Source organism: Sminthopsis crassicaudata, chromosome 2 (assembly GCF_048593235.1).
Source record: "Sminthopsis crassicaudata isolate SCR6 chromosome 2, ASM4859323v1, whole genome shotgun sequence".
In the NCBI taxonomy this organism is placed as follows: Eukaryota; Metazoa; Chordata; class Mammalia; order Dasyuromorphia; family Dasyuridae; genus Sminthopsis; species Sminthopsis crassicaudata.
The window spans coordinates 441,598,847-441,624,321 of record NC_133618.1 but is presented as its reverse complement, the minus strand read 5'-3'; the positions used below and the strand labels follow the sequence as shown (position 1 = coordinate 441,624,321).

General features: G+C 36.2%; 1 protein-coding gene across 2 annotated transcripts in view; it reads right to left on the bottom strand.

Moving 5' to 3' along the window:
• The window catches only part of SGK2 (serum/glucocorticoid regulated kinase 2), a 50,801-nt gene that overhangs the window by 9,430 nt on the left and 15,896 nt on the right, over positions 1–25,475 (bottom strand). For both annotated transcript variants that reach the window (XM_074292612.1, XM_074292613.1), the window contains 5 exons: positions 18,339–18,422; positions 17,776–17,907; positions 16,276–16,388; positions 8,494–8,530; positions 7,420–7,506 (listed from right to left, as the gene is read on the bottom strand). In XM_074292612.1, coding sequence (XP_074148713.1) covers positions 7,420–7,506; positions 8,494–8,530; positions 16,276–16,388; positions 17,776–17,907; positions 18,339–18,422 — 453 coding nt within the window. The remainder of the gene's footprint in view (positions 1–7,419; positions 7,507–8,493; positions 8,531–16,275; positions 16,389–17,775; positions 17,908–18,338; positions 18,423–25,475) is intronic.

Genomic DNA, 25,475 nt, shown 5'->3' with positions numbered 1-25,475 from the left:
AGGAAAAAATAAGGAAAGGAAAAAAAGAAAAATAGTATACTTCAGTCTATATTAGACAAAATCAGTTCTTTCTCTGGATCTGGGTAGCATTTTTCATCATAAATTCTTTGAGGTGCCTTGAATTATTGTATTTCTGAGAATAGCTTAATCCTACCATATTATTATTACTGTGTATAATGCTGCTCTGGCTATGCACACTTTACTTTGTATCAGTTCATCTAAAGTCCAGGTTTTCTGAAAGCATACTGTTTAAAGGGCAAATCATTTTATCTCATTTTGTACATCTGTAAGATGTGAAGGTTGAGCTACATTCAGTTCAATAAACTCAATAAACCCTAATAAATATTAAGCACCAACTTGGTCCAAGGCCCAATGTCAAGGAAGGTACACAAAGATGAAATAAGATGCAGTACCTGCCCTCAAGAAATGTGTAGTATAGTAGGGAAGATAATGCAAATAAATTAGTGACATAAACTTGAAAACAATATAAAATTGAGTTTGAAACTACAAATTAAACTATTGATCTCTTTTAATCATTTATTCAACTAACATTTCATGGCTGAGGAAATTAAAACTCAGAGATAAGTCATTTGCTAAAAATCACACAAAGGGTCAGTGGAGAAATGGGACTAGGACACAGGTCCCCTTATTTCTGATCCTAGGTTCTTTGACTAGGCAATTGCCTCATATAGTAAACTGCTTCATATAACTCTAACAAAGAACATATTCAAGATTATGCATTTCCTCTTTCCTGAACTGCTCTGATGGCCTGTGCTCTGGCACATCCACAAAATGTTAGTTGTACCACCACCATTCACTAGTATGAGGACCACTAGCATAATGCTAAAGTGACCAGTTCTCCCCCCAACCTAGTAAGTTGGGAGGCTTTCAAAGAGGAATTCTGCAATCAAAGCATTTTTTAAAATTTTTATTTTTATTATCGCTTTTTATTTACAAGATATATGCATGGGTAATTTTTTAGCATTGACCCTTGCAAAACCTTCTGTTTTTCCCTCTTTCCTCCCACCCCCTCCCTTAGATGGCAAGTAGACCAATACATGTTAAATAAATCAAAGCATTTTTAAAAATGGTAATAAAAATGTGCTTCATTTATCTATTGTGACAAAATAAGATATTAATGTGATATAATACTACTATCCTGTGAAAAACGATGAAGGGAAAAAAAGAATAAAGAAAAAAAAAGAAAAAGAATGAAGGGGATGGTTTTAAAGAAATCTGAAAAGATTTGTATGGACTGATGCAAAGTGAAGTAAATGGAACTAGGAGAACCATTTTTATAACAACAATACAGTAAAGATGAGTAATTCTGAAAGACTAAGTAACTGATCAATACAATAACCAACTATAATTTCAGAGGATTCAAGATGAAGCATGCTTCCTATCTTTAGAATGCAGATTAAAGCATATCTTTAAATATATATACATTCATAAATTATTTATAAAATATATTTATAAGGGAAGGAAGAAGAGAAGAAGTAAGAAGGAGAGAATACAGATCTGAAAATAGAGTAAAACAATTTCAAAAGAATAAAAAATATTGTGACAAAAGATGGAAAGTTCTTGTTTTATTTCTACTATTTTAATGCATATGAAGAAAGGGAATCTCAGAGCTAAAAAGGACCAGAGAGTTGCTTATTTTGATAAATGCTAGAATTAAAAATAAGTATCAGAACGAATCAGAAAATTCTTTGAGGGCAAGGACTGTTTCTTTATTGTCTTCATAACTCCAGAACCTATGTAGTACCTAGCACATAGTAGGTGTTTACTAACTTTGCTGATTTACAAGCTCAGTCAGTCCCTATCAATTTGGCCATGGAAGTGGTGAGAGGGATAGATTGGGAAAATCACCAAGATAACATGGAAGTGGGGAAATTACAAAATGAAGGAGAACACGGCCATTTTCATACTGGAAAATTCACCATATGTATTAAGTAATTTTGATACATAGAAATATTGCTAACATTGAAAATTTCTCAGAGCAACCCCATTGCCATCATACTGGGGTTTTGTGGAAGACAGTTTTGGAAGTATTTATTTAGTTTATGTCTTTTGCTATACAAATGAAAATAAAAGAGTTCAACATAGGTAATTTGCCCAAGATCATCCAGCTAGGCAATGGTAGAAGTGGTATCCTGACTCTCTGGGAATTTCTCTTTCCATTACATTTACCTGCTTCATGATATAAAAGCAATTGTTTTCACTGAATTTGAATAGTTATCAACAAAAAAAGTCATTATGACAGTATATAGAGGACAAAATGTACTTCAAATTGGAAGGCCTTGGTTCCAATATGCCCATGATATTCATCGTCTCATTATTAATCAAATTTGCACAAGTATCTGACCTTCCTTCCCGTAGGAAAATTACAATCTTTCTGTAACTTAGGAGAGCATCTTAGAGAACTGTACAAAGTTCAGAGAAGTTACCTCTTTTTTTCATTTGTATAAACAAAGGGTATATATCCACCTCTCATACATATCTCATCCACAACTTAGGAATGTGGAAAAGATTCAGAGCAGTACCATAAGAGATGATTGAAGATTGTGAAATAAGGTAAGATGAAAAGAAAAGACATTATTTAATGGGAAAAAAAAGAGAAAGCTGGGGAGTGATCCAAGCATAAGAAGGATCATTATGGTGATAAAAATCAATCATTTTTCAACTCCATTGTCATGTAAAATAAATGAACGTTTATTGGGTGCAATTTCATCCAAAGAACCAAAAGTAGATAAAGAAGAAACAAACTTGAACTACAACCTGAAAGACCTAGGATAGATAAAAAGGAAAAATATTTCTAAGAATAAGCTTTTAGAGATGAAAGCTTCTTAAAAAAGATTGAGAAACTTCTTCTCTCGATACTTTCTCCAAAGAGAAGAGCCTTATCTGACTAGGATAGTTTAAAGAAATATTTACTAACGAAAGAAGAATAGACTAGATGACCTTTCCAGGTTCTTTCTTGATCCTCAAACCAAATGGAAAATGTCTTTGGGATGATTTCCGTTGAATTTTTCTTTCCTACATAACTTCTGTTTTGTTTTGTTTTTGTTTTTGCTGAGGCAACTGGGGTTAAGTGACTTTCCCAGGGTCACACAGCTAGGAAATAGTAAGTGTCTAAGGCCGAATTTGAATTCAGGTCTTCCTGACTTCAGGGCCAGCACTTTATTTACCACATCATCTATCTGCCCCCCCTTTTTTTGTTTGTTTTTGTTTTTGTTTTTTCCTATGTAAATTCCAAATGAAATACCAGTGTCATAAAAATAGTAATAACTCTCTTTCCATTCCCATTGGAGACTGACTAATAACTGGTCTTTGTACCCTCTAGTTAAAAATTCCCTCTACAATATATATATATTTCCAGAAATATTTCCTGATGTCATTATTTTAATCATGTCTTTTCTCTGCTGAAAAATCTTAGTGACTTGTACTGCCTATAAGATAAAGTCCTATTTCCTTAATCTAGAATTCAAGGCTCTCTTGAATCTAAATCAGACAAATTTTCCAGCCTTAATTCAATATATATTAATAAATGTCTGGTAAATGATTGGAAGGATGAATGGATAAATGAATGAATGAATGAATGAATAAAAGAGCTGTAGGCTCTGGCCAAATTAGATTTGTGATTATAAATTTTATTAAATTAAAAGTGCTGTGATTATTTTATAGTATCTAGTTTGTGATTTCTATGACATATATTTAAATACCAAAAAGAAAAAAATGTTTATTTAATCCCAGAGACAATAGCAAGTCACTAACACTTATTGAGTATTTGTGGAAAGCTGGGCTGTGGGAGATTTCAAATCTCAAGATAAAACCTATAAGCACCCCATCAGAGGATTCATTTAAAAGAACAGCCAAATTTTAAGACAGGACTCCCTAGAAAATCTTATACCCGTCTATATTAAGTGGTTACTATTCGACTATTCATACTTACCTATGTAGATGCAATCTCTTCTCATTTTCTTTTGCTTTCATCCCCAAAACAGTCAAGATCTCCCCTGGCTTTCCCAATTAAAATTTCATGTTTAGGTATCCATCTGGATCCAGATGGTTAGAACACCTTGATTTATAGATAAGAATCTTCATATGCACCTTATTAGTTAAGCTCAAGAAAATTAGGAAACACTCCAATACCATATTCTCATCCCCCTCAACCAATTCCAGTGCTTACTCTGGAAGTAGAGGTGGCAAATATCTTGCTCCCCACTTATAACCAAATGACCATCCCAGAATTCCTGAACAAAAAGTATTTTTAACACATCTCGGAGATGGGGCTTTTCCTTTACTAAAAAGGGAATCTGGGAAGCTATCTTGGTAGCTGCTACATTACCACACTAATCCAAGCACAAATTTGTAGAGCTGCCTCCCTCCCCTCCATTCTCTAGCAAGCTGTATGAAATATCCTTTAATAAATCTCATTTGGATATGTAAATCTAATGTATGGGCATTCTCCTTTGCTCCTGTCTGATGTATATGCTAAATTCCCTCATTGTGCTTTCCCCACTCATTTCACTGGCAAATGGGCAAGAAAAAATGATCAAATTTCCATCTCATTTTAGAACACCTAGAACTCACACATAAAGTTATTCAGATTGCCACAATTTAACTCCCCAATGTCTTCCATAAATGCCTTCCTTTTTCCTAATTCCACATTTTTATCCATTCCATTATCTTTGCTTAGAACATCCTCTCCTTATCGCTATCAAAATTTTGACTCCAAGTTCCAGCTCAAATGTTGTGCTCTTTTGAGGAGTAAAAGGGAGGTAATTAGAATTAAGTGACTTACTCAGGGTCATACAGCTAGCAATTTGAATTCAGGTCTTCCTGATTTCATGGCCAGTACTTTATCCACTGTGCCACCTAGATGTCCCAGTTCTTTTTCCTTACATTTTATCTGATTACCCCAACTCCTTCCCTATCTATACCACTTTTATGCGAATGATCATAGACTATCTTATTTTAGCTTAGATCTTCAGATATCACATAGCTTCTCCACTAGATTGCAGGCAACCTGAGCGAAGGCAATGAAATTTATCTTTATACCTCCCACAATTCCCTGCACATATTACCTTCAATAAATATCTCTTAAATAAACGATAAATATATCAGAGGAATATAAGTACCCTTGTAAGAACCACCGATTGAATACTACATGGGAGATATAGAGCAGCATCGGAAGTAAGGGAAAATTGGATGAATCACCCTCCTAGTGAATCAGATTCAGTTTCTCTGCATAAATAATGCTTTTCTTCAATCATAGAGGGAAATGGCTATTACAGGAAGGACAGCCTGGCTCTTTGGGGGGCAAAGAAAAGCCACAAATAGAGAGCAAGAGAATAACAGCCATTGTGTCACCACTCAACTTCCCACCTCCCCAAATTGGGGCTCCTGCCCCTGGATTCTGATAGGTGAGTTTTCATCTTATTTAGCTTACAACCATGCCCTTAGAATCATGCCTTCCCTCGCCAGCTCCAAACCATGCTACCATCATGCAGGTGTTCCTCATCTCCATTTTTCCCCTTTCCAATACTACCTCTTTTTGATGTATTGATCTCTCCTATGCAGTGGTCCTCAAACTTTTTAAATAGGGGGCCAGTTCACTGTCCCTCAGACTTTGGAGGGTCGGACTATAGTAAAAACAAAAGCTCACACTCTGTCTCCGCCCCTCAGCCCATTTGCCATAACCCATCAGGCTGCATAAACATCCTCAGCAGGCTGCATCTGGCCCGCAGGCCGTAGTTTGAGAACCCCTGTTTTAGAGCTTAAATGCAGGAACTGTCTGTTTTACTTGTAATTGCAACCCTAATTTCTGGCACATTTTAAGCACTGAACAAATATTTTTCATTCATTTTAGATCTGGAAAGGATTTTGAGATCACCACTCCAACCTTCGCATTTTACAGATGAGGAAACTGAGGTTCAAAGAGGCTAAATGATTTGCCTTTGGTCTTATAGACAGTTAATGGCAGATGTAGCCTAAAATTCTGATCTAATTTAGCCCTCACTGTTCTTTCTACCATCGCTGTCTCTCAATTGAGGCTATTAATAGTAAACCTTCTATCCATTTTATTAAAGGAGATAGAGAAATTTAAAAAGAGGGACAAGAAAGAAAGTAAAAAAGAAGTCATTGGGCATAGTAAACCCATAATCTCATAATTCCTGTACTATTCTCCACAGATAACTACCTATCATTTCCCAAATATCGGGTCAGAAAGAGATGACGTACAATTTTACTATTGAGCAACTGAACAGATATCCCAAACTGACTCTGATATCCATAGAACAATCTCTCAGGTCAGAGATTAATCCCATTTAGTGCTATATCTCAACAAGATAGTAATCAAATGTTTTGGGGACTAGCCTAAATAACATGACATGCCAAAATAAAAGGAAATCACTTGGAGATGCTATGGTAAACTCACATTTCCTGTTCCCCACCAACAATTTTGCTGGGAGAAGATTCCCTGCAACTGGAAATTGAGTAATTGCCCATCGGTTGAGTAAGTTATAGTATATAAATGTAATGGAATATTATTGTTCTATAAGAAATGGTGAGCAGGCTGATTTCAGAAAATCCTGGAAAGACTTACATGAACTGAGCAGAACCAGAGCATTGTACACAGCAACAATAAGATTATATGATGATCAACTGTGATGAATTTGACTCTAACAATGAAGTGATTCAAGGAGACTAAATGTAGATCAAAGCATAATATTTTCACCTTTTTGTTGTTGTTGGTTTACTTGACTTTTTTCTTTCTGATGGTTTTTTTCTTTTATATGATTTTTCTTTCACAACATCACAAATATGGAAATATGTTTAGAAGAATTACATGTTTAACTTGTACTGGATTACTTGCTGTCTTGGGGAGAAGGGAGGGAGAAAGGGAGAAAATTTTGGAACACAAGGTTTTGCAAAGGTGAATATTAAAAACAATCTTTGCATGTATTTGGAAAAATAAAAATACTATTAAAATATTTTTAAAAGAGCGCCACTGTGACTTTATCCATAATTTGAAGTTGAACTTTAGCTACTAACACTGCAAGTGTTCAAATACTATTCCAATTACATATCTTATTTTATTATTATTTATTATTTTATTATGTTACTAATGATAAATTACTACCACTTAAAACTAGCAATTATTAACATTTAAAGTCTTAGGGGAAAACTATTTTAAACCCAGTTAAAGAAAAAAATCATTTCCTGTTTAATGTTCACAAGATTCAGCATTAATATTAATTAATCAATGGTTAATGTCAATTTTTATCCAACTAAGATTAACAATTTGAAGTGAACTTTAGCTACAAACACTGCAAGTGTTCAAATACTATTCCAATAACTTTCAGAATTATGCCCTTGCAGATGACTAAGGAGACTCAGCAATTACTCATTTTATACCTCAGGAGTGCCACAGAAAGTAGATGTGGTTTCTTCTGGTTCCATTCCTTCTTTACAAAGTCCAAAATCAGTCAACACAACATGGCCCTAAAAAGGAACAGAAAAGAAAAAACTAGAAAGTTCTATTCTAAATGGATGAATTGTCTTTTGCAGTCCAATATTCCCATTTCTCAACCAAAGAATCACAGCCTCCTCTACAAAGCCTTTCCTGATTTCTAACTCCAGCTACCAGTGCCCTCTCCCTTTTAAAAATATTTTATATCTGTGTCTATTTGTTACATCTCCCTATACAATGTACGTATCTTGGGGTATCATAGAGTAGGGGCTGTTTCACTGTTGGCTTTGTATCCGAAATGCAGGCATTTTAATCAATGGTGGTTGACTTGAATGGCATTGCAAAGGCTTGTGTATACTGACATTATTTTCCTAGCTAACATGTAAGTGTTTTACAATTATCACCCAACTAGATCCTCCAACAACTCTTGTAAATAAGTTCTGACAATTTTATTTTATTTTATTTTTTTTTATTTATTTATTTTACAAATTTTACATTTTACAAATGAGAAAACTGAGGATGATAGAATTTAAGTGACTTGGCCAGGGTCACACAGGTAGAAAGTGCCTGAGTTCATATTTAAACCCAGGTCCTCCTAACTTCCAGTCCTGCCCTCTAACCACTGAACCATTTAGCTGATTTGTAGACTACATCTGGCAGTCTTTAAAAAGTCAACTCACCAAGTCTTGAGTCTTAACATTAATCGATGCCTAATAAAAAATTTTAAAATATTTTAAAAAGTGTCCCCAGGATGGTAGACTTGGGGTAGGAGAAGGTAGTAGGAGAGTTTGAGTTCTGACTCTGTTCCCTCTGTGAGTTGAAGTAAATCAGTCCTTTTAGGAATATGTCAATGAAAGAGCCTTTGTTCTTAATTCCTAAATCCCCATGTCAGCATTGGGAGCCTGCATTCCTCGTTCTCCCTAGTTGCCAGATAACAAGTCATTCTTCTATCCTAACTTCCCTCCCCCATTCCACACCAATCTCACCTCCACCCAATACACACACACACTCATACAGACCTGGCAATCCAAGAGTATGTTCTCAGGTTTCAAATCCCTATAGAAGATGAGAAAGGAACATTTTGTGTATTCATCAAGTTCACCTAAATTCCCCCATAAACTATGATTCTTGAGAATAAGAACTATGTCATATATATCTTTGTATTTCCAATGTCTTTTGAAAAAGTTACAGAATAAATGTTTTTAAATATTGAATTAAGAAAAATACAGCCAGAATAATGGGGGAAGGGAGCCATAGAGTGAAGCATGATTCTGTACTCTGTGATCTTTGGCAAATCATTTAGCCTCTGAGTTCAAATTTCCTCACTGGCAAAATTAGGAAATAGTACTTTGTAAATATCTCCCCCACAGAGCTGTTTTAAAAGGGGATATTTTGAAGACCCTAAGAAGCTATCTAAAAAACATGACAAATAAAAGAGACAAATGAAACAAAGGACATTTTCAGTGATTTCCTGACCAAATTATGAGGGCCTTCTCCTTAGCCCAGACCTAAATTACAGAGAGAAACAAGAGACAGAGGCAGAGTGTTGGAGGGAAACAGAGTCCTAGTAGAAGAAGCCTAGGATTTGAAACCAGATCTCCCAGGTTTGAATGCTCGCCCTGTTTCTCTATGGCAATTTTGTGCAAATTACTTCACCTCTGGGCCCCAGTTTCCTTGTTCTATAAAGTAAGATAGAGAAATGAACTAGATGATTATCAAGGTCCTTCCCAACTTCCAATCCATGTTCTTCTACTGCCCAAAAATAATCCAAGCATGCTAGGTCTATTTTAATCATTTGGAGAAATAATGATATTAATTTTAAAAATCAGGAAACTCCCTAAATTCCTTCCCAGTTTCACATCTGATAGATAATATGTTCCATATTTTAATCTTATTGTGATCTTTCTCTTGATATCTAAGTCATGTAACCATTTTGACCTTTTTTCAATAAATGGCATAAAATGTTCATACAAATATTGACACTTGTGACTAAGTCATGTTCAAGGACAGAAGAATAAAGGATAATTTGTAGAAGGGAAGGGCAGCATCAGAACAATACAGAAGCACTGGGTCAAGGAAAGCCCAGATCTGAGGGCTCCAAAATCCCTAGCACTGTGCAGTGGATAGTTCTAAAACAAGTATAGCAGCCATGTATGTTTGCCTCTCTACGGAGGGAAAAAACTGGAGATTGAGATAATGCCCATTAATTGCAGAATGGTTAAACAAGTTGTGGTATATGATATATGTGTGGTATGTGATATGATACATCATATATGTGGTAGATGATAACTGTACTAAATGATGAGCTCTTTGATTTTAGAAAACATGGAAAGACTTGCATGAAACCATGAAGAATAAAATGAACAGAATCAAGAAAACACTGATATTATAATAGCAATATTGCTTTATTAACAGTTTTGAGCAATTAAATAATTTTGAGTATTATACTCAAAATAACTCCAAAGGACTTATGAATTTGCCTCTAGAGAAAAAACTGATAAAATAAAAACACATGATAATCCGGTTTTGCATAAATGTGTGTATGTATATGTATACAAATTTGTGGCTAATGACATAGGGTGTCTCTCGGACATCTCTGGGAGAGGTGGAGGAGAGGGAAAATATAAGAAGTGTACAGAAGAGAATAAAAGAAAATTTAGGGGGCAGCTAGGTGACGCAGTGGATAGAGCACCAGCCTTGAATTCAGGAGGACCCTATCATTTTCTTAGCATTAATAGAGCTCCCAACTCAAGTTTCTGCTTAGTCATGCTTGGTCATCCTAAAAATGTAGTTTCTAGCCCAAGCTGGTGAAGAGATAACTGGTTTAAAAAACAGAGGAAAGGGAGCTGATAAATAGAATTCTTGTAAATTGCTCCCAGTTCTGCCTACTCTAAACCTGGCCTCAGTCTCAGCCCTGTATTAGTTTCCCTCACTCTTGTTTTTTGTTCCCAAGGAGACTCTCAAGGTCAGAGCTAGACCAACTTTCCCTCAGTTAAGAATCCTCCCTCAAAGACATACACATCTTCCTTTTCCCTTAAGCCACTTTCATGAAAATCCTTTGTAAGGATAGAGAAAACATGCCTCCATAATTATTTTTAAGATCTCTAGATATAATCTGTAGAATAGCAGAGGGAGTGTTGACTTTGCATTCAGGAGACTTGAATTTTAATGATGGTTCCATCACAAACCAGCCTTGTAATCCCTAGTAAATCACTTGAGTCTCTGCACCTTGATTTCTTGTTCTGGAAAATGAAGAAAGCGTCTGTTCTGCCCAATTTACATGGTGGTTATAAGGATTAAATGATTAAGATGATAATATGAAAGCAAATTTAAAGCTCTCTAAAGCACTGCACACAAAACACACTGCTATTAATTCAATACAAAAAATATTTGTTAAGCACTATGTGCAAAATGATGAACATAAGACACAGGCCCTACTTATAACAAGAACTAGCAATCTAATTATTATCTTCCAGATCCTTAAACTATTATCATTGATTACCATATAGCTTTCACTGGGTAAGGATCAGCAAATACTGGTGTCTTTGTTTTCTTGATGGAAATCAGTATAAGGAGACTTCAAAAAATGCCATGAACTCTATAGAGGATTGGAGGCCAGAAACCAAAAATAAACTCTGCTTCCAGTTGGGCTCTGTTTGATTCAGTTCAGCCAATATTTCTTAAACAACTATTACATAGAGAGTATTTGGGATTCAGAGCTAAAGGCATGAATTACAGCTTCACAGAGAAAGTAGCCCCTAAATAGAGCTTTAGAAAAAAGACAAGGATTCTAAAAGGAAGACTTGAGAAGTGAATGAACACTTGGGCATTGGGAGATAGAAATTAAAGAAGCAACAATGAGTTTTTTAAAAGCTAGTAAACTATTTGAGCTTGAATACAGCTAGATCGTGCATTAGATAGAGGGCTGGTCTTGGAGTCAGAAGGACCTTAGTTGAAATCTAAACTCAGATATTTACTAGCTATGTGGCCCTGGGTAAGTCACTTATCTCAATGATCTGGCCAAAAAAAAAAAAAAAAAAAAAAAAAAAAGAAGAAGAAGAAGAAGAAGAAGAATAGAAAAGAAAGAAAAAGAAAATAGAGTATATGAAGAATCAATAAAGTACCTCTTCTTCATTTATAACAACGAGTGAGTGTCCCCAAAACTTGCAGAATTTATTAAAACAAAGTACTGCAAGCACTAATTTCATAGTATGAGAGAGGAAGTACTGCCTCAGGGGAAAAAAGAGGCTATGACTGGAAACAGAGTGACTATAGTAGTAAGACAAAACCAGTTTTTGGTTTTGGTTTTGTTTTACATGAAAAGGTCAGGATTCCAAAGATGGTTCTGAGGTCAGAATGTATTGGACCCAACTACTAACCATTTTTAGATATAAACATTCTCACCAATGAAGAGATGAGATTGCAAATGACCAAGTAAACTATTACTAAGGTTCATCTCTTTTTTGTTTTCATAATAAAAACAATTAAAATATTGACATTGTGGTATTTACATTCCTTAGTCTCACATTTACTGTTTGGAAAGGGAAAAGTTTTAAATAAATCAAGTCATGATGTGAAAGTTTTCCTGTTTAGGAAAGTCTAACGATGTTTGAGGATATGGCTAAGTATGCAATTTTGATCAGAATTACATTTGAATGTAGTTCACAAAATGCATGAATCATAACTCAATGTTTTTGGTCAAGCAGAATGTTCTATTGAAGATTGGGAAATTGGGGCAGGGGAAAGGGATGCAAGTAATCAAAATAGGTACATCTTATAGAATAGCTTTAAAGTAGCTCTGAGAACCCCTTCTAGACTCTTTAGGAGCAATTCTTTTTTGAGAATTCATCAAGCTTTAAGTCTTCTTCCTGAACTCCATTCTTTTGGTTTCCAGCTTTTAGAGGGAAGATGATAGAGGTCAACCCCATTTCAGATTACTCTTGGGAAACATGAGAGGAATGGGCAATGGTCATCATACCCCCTTCCCCAACTTGCTGCACTAGAGACTTGGAAGTTTCTCCTTAGGTGAGATGTAGCACACTCTCTCTTGGTTGAGCTAAACTATCTTACCCCCATTGGAAGAATTCCTTCACTCTGTATTATCTTGTATATATTCTTCTTTGAATACCTTCTCTCATTTCTGGTTTTGGTTTGTTTTATTGCCTTTTTTTTGGAGAGGCAATTGGGGTTAAGTGACTTATCCAGGGTCACACCGCTAATAAGTGTTTAAGGCTAGATTTGAATTCAAGTCCCACCGACTCCAGGACTGATGCTTTATCTACTGAGCCACTTAGCTGTGCCCCTCTGATTTGTTTTGTTATGATTTGGATAAATGCATTTCTGTGCTATTTGCAATGTGTGTTCATTATGGAACTGGTTTATAGTGGGGGGCTTGATCAGAATGGCATTCAGCCGATCTGTAGTGAATTCACTATGTTGAGAAGGTGTCCTGCTTCAAAGCAAGAGAGTCATAGGTGATGCAGGGGAAAGACCAATGTACATGGAGCCAAGAAGACCTGAGTTCAAATTCAGATTCAGACACTACCAGCTGTATGACCCTGAGCAAAACACAATACTTCTGTTTGCCTAAGATTCCTCATCTGTAAAATGGGGAACAAACATAAAATGTTATAACTATCAAATGAAATATTTATGAAGCCCTTAAAAAGCCTTAAATACTATAGAAATATAGGATATTGTTATTATTCCCATAGGTATTTGAATGAATTGTACCTCTGTGACAACTAATTGGCCCAGGGGATAGAGCACTGAGCCAGAGTGGAAAGACTCAAAATTTAGCTTCACTTACTAGTTGTGTGACCCTGAGCAAGCCACATGGCACTGTTTGCCTCAGTTTCCTCATCTGTAAAATAAGATGGAGAAGGAAATGGCAAGTACTCCAGTATCTTTGCCAAGAAAATCCTGTGGAGTTAAGAAGACTCTGACATGACTGAAAAACAGCTGAATAAAAAAACTTCTGTAGTATTAAGAATTAAGAATTGCTTAATAGTAAGTGAAATAGTTGGTCATTAAAGGCATGGCCTTTTAATTAAGAGAACTGCTAATGTTATTAATTATGTAATAAGGGATGGTGGTAATGGCAGCTATTAAAAAAATGATGTCTTATAAATCCAATAGACTTAGGACAGAAAAAGTGCCTTTCCCATTCAGAGAGAGAACTATGGAGACTGAATTTGGATCAAAGCATAGTGTTTATACCTTTTTGTTATTGTTTGCTTGTTTTTTTCCCTTTCTTGTGGTTTTTCTCCCTTTTGATCTGATTTTTCTTGTTCAGCATGACGAATTTGGGAAAATTGCACATATTTAACCTATATCATATTGCTTGCTGTCAAGGAGCAAAGAGGGGAGAAGAGAGAGAGAAAAAATTGGAACATAAGGTTTTGCAAAGGTGAATGCTGAAAACTACCTTTGAATGTATTTGGAAAAATAAAATACTATTTTAAAATCCCTTATGATAAATAAAACTTATGTAAAGGTCACTGAGTCTACAATATTTCTGTATTTTATGTAGTAATTATTGGTTGTAGTTATACATAAACTATTTTGTAAGCTCTTTGAGGGCAGGATAATATTTGTCTTATTTTGTGTCTTTCTTAAGCACCTAGAACGGCATTATTCAAATAAAAGGTACTTAATACATGTTTGAATTGAACTCATTTTAAAAAAAGAGAGAGAGAAGCAATTAAAAATGCTAGAAAGGTAGATTGAAACCAAATTATGAAGGCATTTAAATAGCAGGCTGAGAAGTTTATATTTGGTCCAAGAGGCAATGAGGAATAACTAAAGGTTTTTTTACTTTGAAAATAAAAAAGGGCCTCATAAAGATTATTTTGATAGCTGTGTGGAAGATGGACTAGAGAAAGGGGAGAGGAGTGTGAGAGATTAAGAGTCTATTTTAAGATATTGATGAAGAGGGAAGGTGCCAGCCTGAATAATCAATCCATAAGCATTTATTAAGTCTCTGTCATGTGTGAGGCATTGTGTTAAGTGCTAGGACTACAGAAAAAGACAAAGAGACCCTTTTCTCCAAAAAGTCAACATCTATTGGAAAAGACAATATGCAAACATATATGTGTGTGTGTATGTGTACACACATATATAGATATATAGATATGTATTATAAACAGAAAAATAGGAAATAATTAGCAAAGAGAAGGCACTAGAATTAAGAGAAACTAAGGCTTCTAGTAGAAGGAACATTAGCTGGGACTTGGAGAAAGGCAGGGAAGGCAGGAGAGAGAGATGAAGAGTGAGAGCATTTCAGGAATGGAAAATAGAAAGAAAATGTCCAGAGCTAAGTGATCAGATATCTTATTCAGGCACCAGCCAGGAGGTCAGTATCACTGGATCAAAGAGTATGTGAAAGGATGCAAGGTGTAAGAAGATTAGAAAGATGTAAGAAGCAGGAGGGAAGAGCTTTAGAAGCCAAACAAGATTTTACATTTCATCCTGGAGGTGACATGGAGCCACAAGTTTATAACTTACATTTGGAATGTTTGGACTGGCACTTTATGAAAATCACTTTGTCTGAATGGAGGATGGACTTAAGTGGGGAGAGACTGATGTCAGGCAGATCCACCAGCCGGCTATTACAGTAGCCCAAGGGTGAGGTGATGAGAGCCTGAACCAGGTGGTCAAACTATTAGAAAGAAGAGGGCCTACATGAGAGATATTGTAAATGTAAAATCAGCAAACTTGGCAACAGATTGAATAAGGGGTGGGGGGGCTAGAGATAATGAGAATTTAAGGTTGTCACCTAGGTCATGAGCTTTGGGGACTAGAAGGAGGCTTAAAAAGGCCAAGGTCTCCCTCTACACCAAAGGCCATCTCCAGTCGTCCTGATCTGTATCTAGCCACTGGACCCAGAGAGGAAAATGAGGCAGGGGACCCTGCCCAGCCCTCCCTCCCTTAAATTCAATTCATTTGCATGTCCTGGCATCACTTCCCTGATGTCATGGTCCTCTTCAAGAATGAAGGACAAATAAAAACAACAATAGGAAAATATGAAGATTTAGGGGGAAAGATAATGAAACTGCAAGCAACAAAGAAAAAGTATTTTTACTTGACATTGACCAATATAGCTACATATGACCAAATATTTGACCCAAGTTTTACAATAAGATACTGTAAACATCACATAAAAGAAAAAGAAAAGATTCAGACTTCTCTGGTGTTGAAGGGAAGGCCAAAAAATTTTTACACAGATTTTCTATATCACAGAAGGGATAACTGTAAACAGCTAGAATATATGTATGGTTAGACAAGCAGTTCTCAAATTTTGTGGTCACAGAACCCCTTTAAACCTTTTTTTTTGGGGGGGTGAGGCAATTAGGGTAAGTGACTTGCCCAGGATCACATAGTTATTAAGTATTAAGTGTCAGAGGCCAGATTTGAACTCAGATTCTCCTGACTTAAAACTCTTAAAAATAACTAAGGATCTCTTAAAGTGTTTTTGTTTATATGGGTCTTATCTATTGACATTTAAATTTCATAAATCAAAACAACTTTGTATTATTATAAAAACAAATTTGACTTAACACACCCTTTGAAAAAGTCATGAGGACTCCCTAGGGTTCCCAGATCATATTTTAAGAACTGCAGATCTAGACAAAGAAGAAATTAAAAACAGGAAACCAAAAGCATAGGACATTTTGGTTAATTATATTGTTAAATTAAACACACATTTACATAAGATTTTTAGAAGTACAATTCTGGCTGAGCCTATGAGAAATTCAGTCTCTTAGTGTGTGAATATTCTCAAGTGCTTAGAGAAAACCTACCTGTAAATGATGTTCAGAGAATGCAGGTAGCCAATAGCACTGGCCACCTCAGCAGCATAGAATCGAGCCCGAGGTTCTAGGAAGCAGTGCTCCCGCTGCAAGTGGAAGAAGAGCTGAAGGAAAGAACAGCTTGTAAGCAAGCATCTCCTTGCACGAAGTGGGAACTACTTCCATGAATCATCTCAAATCTCAGACCAAATAGTACAACATTCAATGTAATAGGAAATGTGTAAAATACTATGGAGAGTTAGGTAGACTGTTAAAAATAAGAAGCTAAAGAGACCAAGATTATGTGGGCAGCTTTGCTTTGGCTTTTTCTATAGTAATGAAAAACTTCCCACCCATCCCAAATCTCAGGATTATGAAAGGATTGTTGGTTGTTGTTCAGTTATTTAGTCTTTCTTTATGACTCCATTTGGAGGTTTCTTGGCAAAGATACTCAAGTGGTTTGTCATTTTCTTTTCCAGCTCATTTTACAGGTGAGGAAACTGTCTGAGCCCATTTAATTAATGTCTGAGGCTAGATTTGAACTTAATTTTTCTGACTCCAAGCCTGGAAATCTATCCACTCCATCATCTACCTGGTAGGATTATTGGACCTAATCAAAATTCTCCCCACTACAATCATTTTTTAAAATAAATGACACAATTCAAAGTTAAGTTTTTGTGTCTCCAGAAGCCAAAATTTAGTCCTTTTAATTATATACCTTAACTACATTATAAACTATTTGTCAAGGATCAAAGTGAAGTTTGCTGAACTAAAGTTTGAATACTCCATTCTACTCCCATTTTGAAAGTTGGAAAATTTTCCCTTATCTGATCCTGTGGCACCTCTTCTATTTTCTATTATCCTTTTAAAATAGATTTTTATGGACAGCTTCAATTTTCACATTGCCTAGATTTCCCATATGTCTCTGCAAGAATTCATTTCCATCACCTCATTAACACTAAGGTTCAGAAGAACATATGGATCACCTGAGATAATTAGGCTCAGTATAGTGGAAGACTCTGTTCCATCCTCCATTGGAAAGAATGCTGAATTGGAGTCAGAGAACCAAGATTCAAATTTCAGTTCTGTCACTTAATATGTGTATGTTGTAGTTTTGTCAGTTAGTTGTATCCAATTCTTCATGACCCCATTTGGGTTTTTCTTGGCAGAGATACTGGAGCCATTTCCTTCTCCAGTTCATTTACACATGAGGGAACTGAGGCAAACATGGTCATGTGACTTACCCAGGGTCACACAATCAGTAAGTCTCTTGAGAATAGTTTTAAACTCAGGAAAATGAGTCTTCCTGACTTCAGGCTTGGCACTCTCCCCACTCTACCACATAGTTGACCACTGGGTCAATTCTTTGCCTTTGCATCTCATCTCTTCATCTGTGCAGTGAAGGGACTTGAGCTAGGTAATCTCTAAGTTCCCTTCCAGTTCAAAACCTGTGAGCCTATGATATTAAATTTGTTTCATATAGCCCCTAAATAGTGCTGATGACTGACCTACCTCTCCTCCATTGACGTAGTCTAGGACAAAATAGAGCTTCTCTGAAGTTTGAAAGGAATAGCAGAGACCCACCAGGAAAGGATGTGTCACATTCTTTAGGAGTACATTGCGCTCTGCCATGATGTGATTTTGCTGTCAGGATTCAGACACAAAAGGGAAAAAACTCCATGTTACACTGCTTTCTGCATCACTAGCTGCTTCCCACCTGCTCTGAATCATGATGTCTACCCAGGGGACCCAGGGATAGTTCTCAAAGAGAAATAACAGAATCTGTTGACATTCTCCAGTTGTCTGGGCTTTTGTGAAAGGACAGAAAGAATCTGTCCTAATCAGGCACAGCCCAACCCAGGAATAGTCTAAGCCAGAGCTAGTAAAATACAAACAATCACCCATGCAACCTCAAACCCCAGGAGGCTGGTTCTGGGCTGTTATGCCAGAGCATGACAACATAACAGCTTTTCTAAGGATTTCATGGAACTGAAGGGAGTTGAAGGGAGATGACGAGGGATGGGGAGAAGGGAGAAGCGAAATTTCCTCAATTCTCATTACTCAAACTGTGTTACCTCTTTCTTTTTCAAGATAGATTTCTTCTGTAAGACTTTTACAGCATAAAATTTCCCATCAGATTTGCGTTTGGCCAAGAGAACCTGCACCAGAAAAAACAAAAAGGTTGGTAGTGAGAGATGGCCACCTGGTCTCCAAATAACTAAAAAACTGCCATATGGAAAAGGGATTAGAATTCCTACATTTGTATTATAAGACAGAAGTTGAAGAAATGGATAGAAACTGAAAAGAGACAAATTTAGACCTCAAGTTGGAAAACAATTCCTAACAGTTCAAGCTATTCAAAAGTGGAATGGGCTTCCTCCAGAGATGGTATGGGTTCCCTCCAAAGATGGAACATTCCCCCTCACTGGAGGCCTCAAGCTAAGGCTGGACCATCACTTGTAAAGGATTTGAACTGGGGATTCCTTTTGGATATGGTTTGGATCAGATCTTGGGTTCCTAATCTGGGGTACACATTCCCACAATGAGTATAAAAAGCTCATCAAAATAGTATGGGGAATATTTTGATTTGATTTTTCTGAATTGATATCTAATAAATAAAGTTATATTTTCAGTGTACCCTTAGAGAAACATCTCATTCTATTAAATGTGCTCACAAGACTTGAATTTAATAATTTTATTTCTAATGTTCATATGCATGAGCCTTTCCTATTGAAAAGGAAATATAGTAAAGTATACTGAAGACCAAGAGACTGAGAACCTCTGGACTATCTAGGTTACTAGGGGCTGTCCTCCTGTTATTCAAATTCTGTGACTCTTATGATTCTATTAGTGCAGTTTAGTGGAAAAGACATAGCTCTTAGAGCCTGAATTTCCTCAGCTATCAGTCAGCTATCATATTATCAATAGTATGAATATTTATACTATTCTTCTCAAAAGATTGTGGTGAGAAAGGGGTTTTATAAGCCTTAAAGCATCAGAGAAATCTAAATTATTGTTGCTATTGTTGTTACTATTCTCTAGCTTGATAAGCCCAGAAGACAAAGGGCCACTGAGTAGGATGCTTGGTTTTACATTTCATTCTTTTCACATCTATAACTGTATCTATGTCTGTATCTATATCTATAGATGTGTTTGTGTACATATACGTGAGTGTAAGCTCATGTATTGTGTATATGTGAATGTATGTATACATATATCCAAAATGCCATCTTTTTTTATTTTGAAGTTAATAAAATGAACATTTCTATATACAAAGAACAGAAAAAGAGCTTTGCCTATGCAGCCACAAATCAGCATCCTGTATTAGATTGCTTGCTTCAATATTCAAGTATATAACAAATAAGATACATAATTTTCAAAGCTCTCCTACTCATCTATGATTCTTTATGTTCTCTGTTGTGCATTTTAAAAAATGCTTCAGTAATTCTGTTTTCTTACTTTTATTTTTTTTTTTATTTCAGTAAATCTATTGATAGCCTATTGCACATTCTGCTAAAAAATGCATCAAAGGCATGGAAGATCCTCTTGAAGTCTTGAGCAGTCAAGACTGATAATGAGTATCATTCCCCAAGAAGGTAAGAGCACTTTAGGTTTGGCTTCTGGAAGAAGTAAGGTCTCTGTCATTAGAAAAAAAAATTAGGAAGGACATTCTAAAAAAAAGAGAGAGAGAGAGAAGAGAGAGAGAGAGAGAGAGAGAGAGAGAGAGAGAGAGAGAAGAGAAGAGAAGAGAAGAGAAGAAGAAGAGAAGAGAAGAGAAGAGAAGAGAAGAGAAGAGAGAGAAGAGAAGAGAAGAGAAGAGAAGAGAGAGAGAGAGAGAAGAGAGAGAGAGAGAGAGAGAGAGAGAAGAGAGAGAGAGAGAGAAGAGAGAGAGAGAGAGAGAGAGAGGAGAGAGAGAGAGAGAGAGAAGAGAGAGAGAGACAGAGAGACAGAGACAGAGAGAGAGAGAGAGAGAGAGAGAGAGAGAGAGAGAGAGAGAGAGAGAGAGAGAGAGAGAGAAGATATGTCTGGAGTTAAAATAGCAAAGTTGTGGGTCCAGACACTAGAATAGGCTAGACTACACGTCAACATTAATACCAAAAGAGGCTAAACACTTCTTAATTACTAGATAAATCCTTCTTTTGGCAGTGATCCATTCTGGAAATTCCCATTGAGCTTCACATACCTATTTTCAAGGTAGGTACTTGGTTTAGCTTTTGTTTGCAATACTTATTATAATATTAACCTGAACTTTCACCATTTGAACCTTAGTTTCCCTGACTTGCATGCACTCAACCAAATTAATGTTCAAAGGATCACAGGATTTATTTCTGGCAGGATTACTAGAAATTATCCAGAACTTCTGGAGGTGGAGTCAAAATGGCAGAGTAAAGTCAAGAAGTTGCTCAAGCTCTCCCAGTTTCCCTCAAAAACCACATGAAATTAAGCCTCTGAACAGTCTGATGGAATGAAACCTCTCTCCAGCTCAAAACAGTGAAAAAATTTCAAAAAAGGTCAGTCTCACTAGAGTGAAAAGTGTTCAGCCCAGGTCAGATAGACTCTGGGAAAGCCAATGAGAGGATCTTCATCACAGCAAATCAACAACTAAAACCCTCAGTCCTGGCTCAATAGAGGAGCACAGTAGGGGGGCAGCCTCCAATCCCAGCTCAGAAAGCAAACTCTGGGAAACCAGGCTGTTTCCTGGAAATAGCAGACAAGTTACCCCCTGCAAAAACAAGGGGCTTCTGTTCTCAAAACCAAGGCTCAGAGCTGCACAAGAAACTTGGGACAGTGCCCCCTTTACCTCAGGAGCAGAGCTTGATCACAAAAGTAATGAGAGGGAGGTCACTCTACTTCTTTTCCCTATTCATTTGTTCTGGGGCTTTAAGAAGTGCGTTTTTTTTCCCCCTGAGGCTGGAGTTAAGTGACTTGCCCAGGGTCACACAGCTAGGAAGTGTTAAGTGTCTGAGATCAGATTTGAACTGGGATCCTCCTGAATTCAGGGCTGGTGCTCTATTGATCACAAAAGTAAACAAACAAAAAAAGAGAGGAAATACCAAAAGAAAATGATCAAGAAATAGAAAAGAATCTTGACCATAGAAAGTTACTATAGTGGGGCAGCTAGTTGGTGTAGCAGATAGAGCACCAGCCCTGTAGTGACGAGGACCTGAGTTCAAATCTAGCCTCAGACATTTAACACTTCCTAGCTGTGTGACCCTGGGCAAGTCATTGCCTCAGCAAAAATAAATTTTTTAAAAAGAAAGAAAGTTACTATGGTGACAGGGCAAACTAAAATACAAACTCAGATGAGGACAGAATATCCACAGAGGAAATCTCAAAGAGTGATATGAATTGGTCTCAAGCCCAAAGAGGCTTCTTGGAAGTGCTCATAAAAGACTTTACAAGACAACTAAGAGAAATAGAAGAAATTATCTAGTCAACTGCCCTCATTTCACAAGTAACGGAAACTGAGGCCCAGAGGAGGGAAGTAATTTACCAAAGATGTACATAGCAGAGCTCATTCTCCCCCCCCCCAAAAAAAGGAATTGATTTGAAGCAAATAAAAAAATTTAATTAACAAAAATCTGTTTTCTCTCATTCTCACATCCATTTCCCATGGTGGTGGGGAAAAAAGAAAACCAAAACCTTTGAAGCAAATAAGTAGATTGAACAAAACAAATTTTCATATTGTCTGAGTCCCAAATAAGGAGTCTCATTCTGCATCCTCAGTCTATCACTTCTGTCAGGAGGCAAGCAGCATGTTTCACCATCAGTTACCCAGAATTATAGCTGGTTATTGTATTGATCAAGGTTTTTATGTCTATTAAAGTTGTTTATCTTTATAGAGCTATTGTTATAAATTGTTCTCCTGGATCTGTTCACTTCACTTTTCATCAGCTCATATGAGCCTTCTCAAGTTTCTTATGTCATTTCTTATGACAAAATAGCATTTCTTTCCATTCTTCTATCATAAATTGTTTAGCCATTTCCCAATTGACAGTAAACTCTTTTTGTTTCTAGTTCTTTAACATTACAAAAAGTGTAGAAATATTTTTGCACATATGAGTCCTTATCCTTTTTCTTTTATCTTTTTTGGGTATGAGTGAAGTAGTTGTATTACTGGGTAAAGAAGAATGCACATTTAGTGACTTTCAGGGCAAAGTTAAAATTGCTTTCTAGAATGACTGGACCAACAGTTCTACTAATAATGCATTAGTGTGTCTGTTTTTCTGCAGCCCTTCCAACAATCGTCATCCTTTCTTATAGTCTTTGCCAATCTTGTAGATGTAAGGAGAAACCTCAGAGTTGCTCTAAATTTTACATAACTATTACTGATCTGGAGTACTGTTTTATATGACTATTACTAACATATTTCTTCCTTTGGAAACTTCCTCTTCATCTGAATTGATGATGGGTGAGATAAACAGAACAAGAACAATTTATAGTTGTGCAATATTATAAAGATAATCAACTATGAAAGACTTGGTAACTTTGATCATAAAAATAACCCACAAAATTTATGATAATGCTATCTGCCTCCAGAAAGAGAACTGACAGACTCAGTGATGAATTGAAACATGGTTTTTTATTTCTTTTTCTTTTTTCCCCCAACAACATGTTTAATGTAAGCATTGGTTTGACTGAACTTCATACTTGTAATAGATTTTTTTTTCTTTTTTTTTTTTTTTATTTTTTATTATATATATATATATATATTTTATAATATTATCCCTTGTATTCATTTTTCCAATTTACCCCCCCTCCCTCTATTCCCTCCCCCCGACGACAGGCAATACCATACATTTTACATGTGTTACAATATAGTCTAGGTACTTGTAATAGATTTTGTAGTTATTGCCTTCTCAGTAGATGGGAAAGGAGATGCAAGAGGCAGAGAATCCCCTTTTTAAATTTTAATTACATTTTATTAATTTTTTTTTAAAGTTAAAAAAAAACCCTGCCTGTTCATATCCTTTGATCACTGATGTGTTGAGGAGTGAGACCGGGAGTTGAACAAAAGATCTCTGACTTCAATATAATAATCTCCTTGAAAAATTGAAACTAGTAAATTATGAGAGCCAAAGCAAATTGCACTAGAAATGAATTGCTCCAAATGTATTTCAGGAAAGCAAAACAAATCATACCTTCTCTCTTAATTTGCAATTCAAGATGGGAAAGGATAGGAGACAGGCATTTATTAAGTGCCTGTTATGTGCTAAGTATTATACCAATTTTGTCTTATTTGATGCTCACAATTCTGAGAGACAGGTGCTATTATTATCTCTGCTTTATAGTTGGGGAAACTGAGGCAGACAGCAGTTAAAGTGACTTGCCTAGGGTCACAAAGGGAAATGGGAAGTATCTGAGCCAGATATGAATTTAGATCTTTCTAATTACAGGCCTAGTGTTTTATGCCCTCGCCCACCTCGCTGCCTATGATATGAAAATAATACAAAAGAATATGATGAATTCAGAGAAGTGTAAGAAAACTTGTATAAAATTGTACAGAATAAAGTGAAGGGAACCAGAGAAACAATAGACACAATGACTGTAATAATGTAAGTGGAAAGAGTAAGAAAACCAAAATGAATGCTATAATGATCAAAGATGGTCCTGGAAAAAGGCTTTTCCTCTCTGCTGAAGTAGAAGCTAGAAGGACATCATATAATATATATTACCAGATAAAGTTAATTGGTTTTGCTGAATTATTCCTTCTCTTCATACATTGTTACAATCTGAGTTTACTGGTGAAAATTGAGAAAATCTAATTGATTTTATTCTGTAATTTGTTTCCTTTTGTATCAGTATTGACTACAAAATAACAATAGTAGTGTTATTCAGTTATTCCAGTCATGTCTGACTCTTAATGATCCCATTTTGGAGCTTTTCTTGGCAAGGACACTAAAGTGATTTGCTATTTCCTTCTCCAGGTCATTTTACAGCTGAGGAACTGAAGGCAAACAGGAACAAGTGACCTTGAATTCAGGAAGATATCTTCTCGATTCTGAGCCCAGTTGTACCACCTAGCACAACAGTAACCTAAATTATGTTTCATTTGTCTCAGAATTAAATCTGGAAGTTCGGCTTTCCAGTAAATCATTCATTATCTCTGAGTTAAGTTTAGAAATTCAGTTTTCCTGCTAATCACTGCTCTATTCTTAGATCAAGGAAATCTGTTATCCTTGAAAGATGCAGGTGGTTGTCAAGGAGTCTGTTCTGCTTTCTGCAACACTGGCTGGGCTCCTGGGCTGTTATCACAGTAATGCTAATGAGCCATGCTGGTGGACACCACCAGTGAGCTTTCCCTAGTGACAAGAGAGAAGGAAGGCTTGTGGCTGGCTCTGCATTCCAAACTTCTCTCCAATCACGTTCCCCCCATGCCTGTGTGTTTTAGGATTTGTAGACAATCATGTTGTTTTCCTTATCTATTCTATCTTTTATTTATGTGAAATTTTTTGTCTGTGAAAATGATCTGTCCCATCTCTTTCAAAGCCTTTTGGCTTACTGAGGAGCTGAGAGACCCCTTTTAATGGTAACTGCTAGCCTCACCAATAAATCAATCATGTTCAGAGCTTTGTGCCTCCATTTACTTAAATTCCAGTCACAATACTGAGAAAGGGAGCAAGCATTTGGAAATGTAAAAACCAAAGATCCCCAAATAAAATAGAAAATAATATTAAGAAATCACTCAAGCATATTCAACTGAATTGAAGTGGGGATTTGTGACAGTGGCTTCTATTGTGCTGAAGAATTATATTTGTTTAATTTTTGTGTCCTTGATGTCATTGCCCTGAGAGCAAAGACCTAGATACTCTACCCTAGTTTTATTTTTGTATGCCAAAAGAAAAAAAAAAAGCAACTGGGCAGAGTATATTATCTAATATGAGAAGCTAGGTGGCCCAGTGATAGAGTACTAGACCTGAAGTCAGGAAGATCAGAGTATAAATCTGGCCTCAGACACTTACTAGCTATGTGACCCTGAACGAGTCGTTTAACCTCTGTTCACTTTAGTTTTGTAATCTATAAAATAGAGACAAAAATGGCACCTATCTCCCAGGGTTGTTATCAGGATCAGAGGAGATAATTTTTGTAAAACACTGCAAACCTTTAAGCACTCTATAAATGCCAACTATAATCATCATCATCATCATCATCTTCCTCACAGGTTTGACATTTTCTTGTGCTTTTCAATACCCTACATTAGGACTCTGACA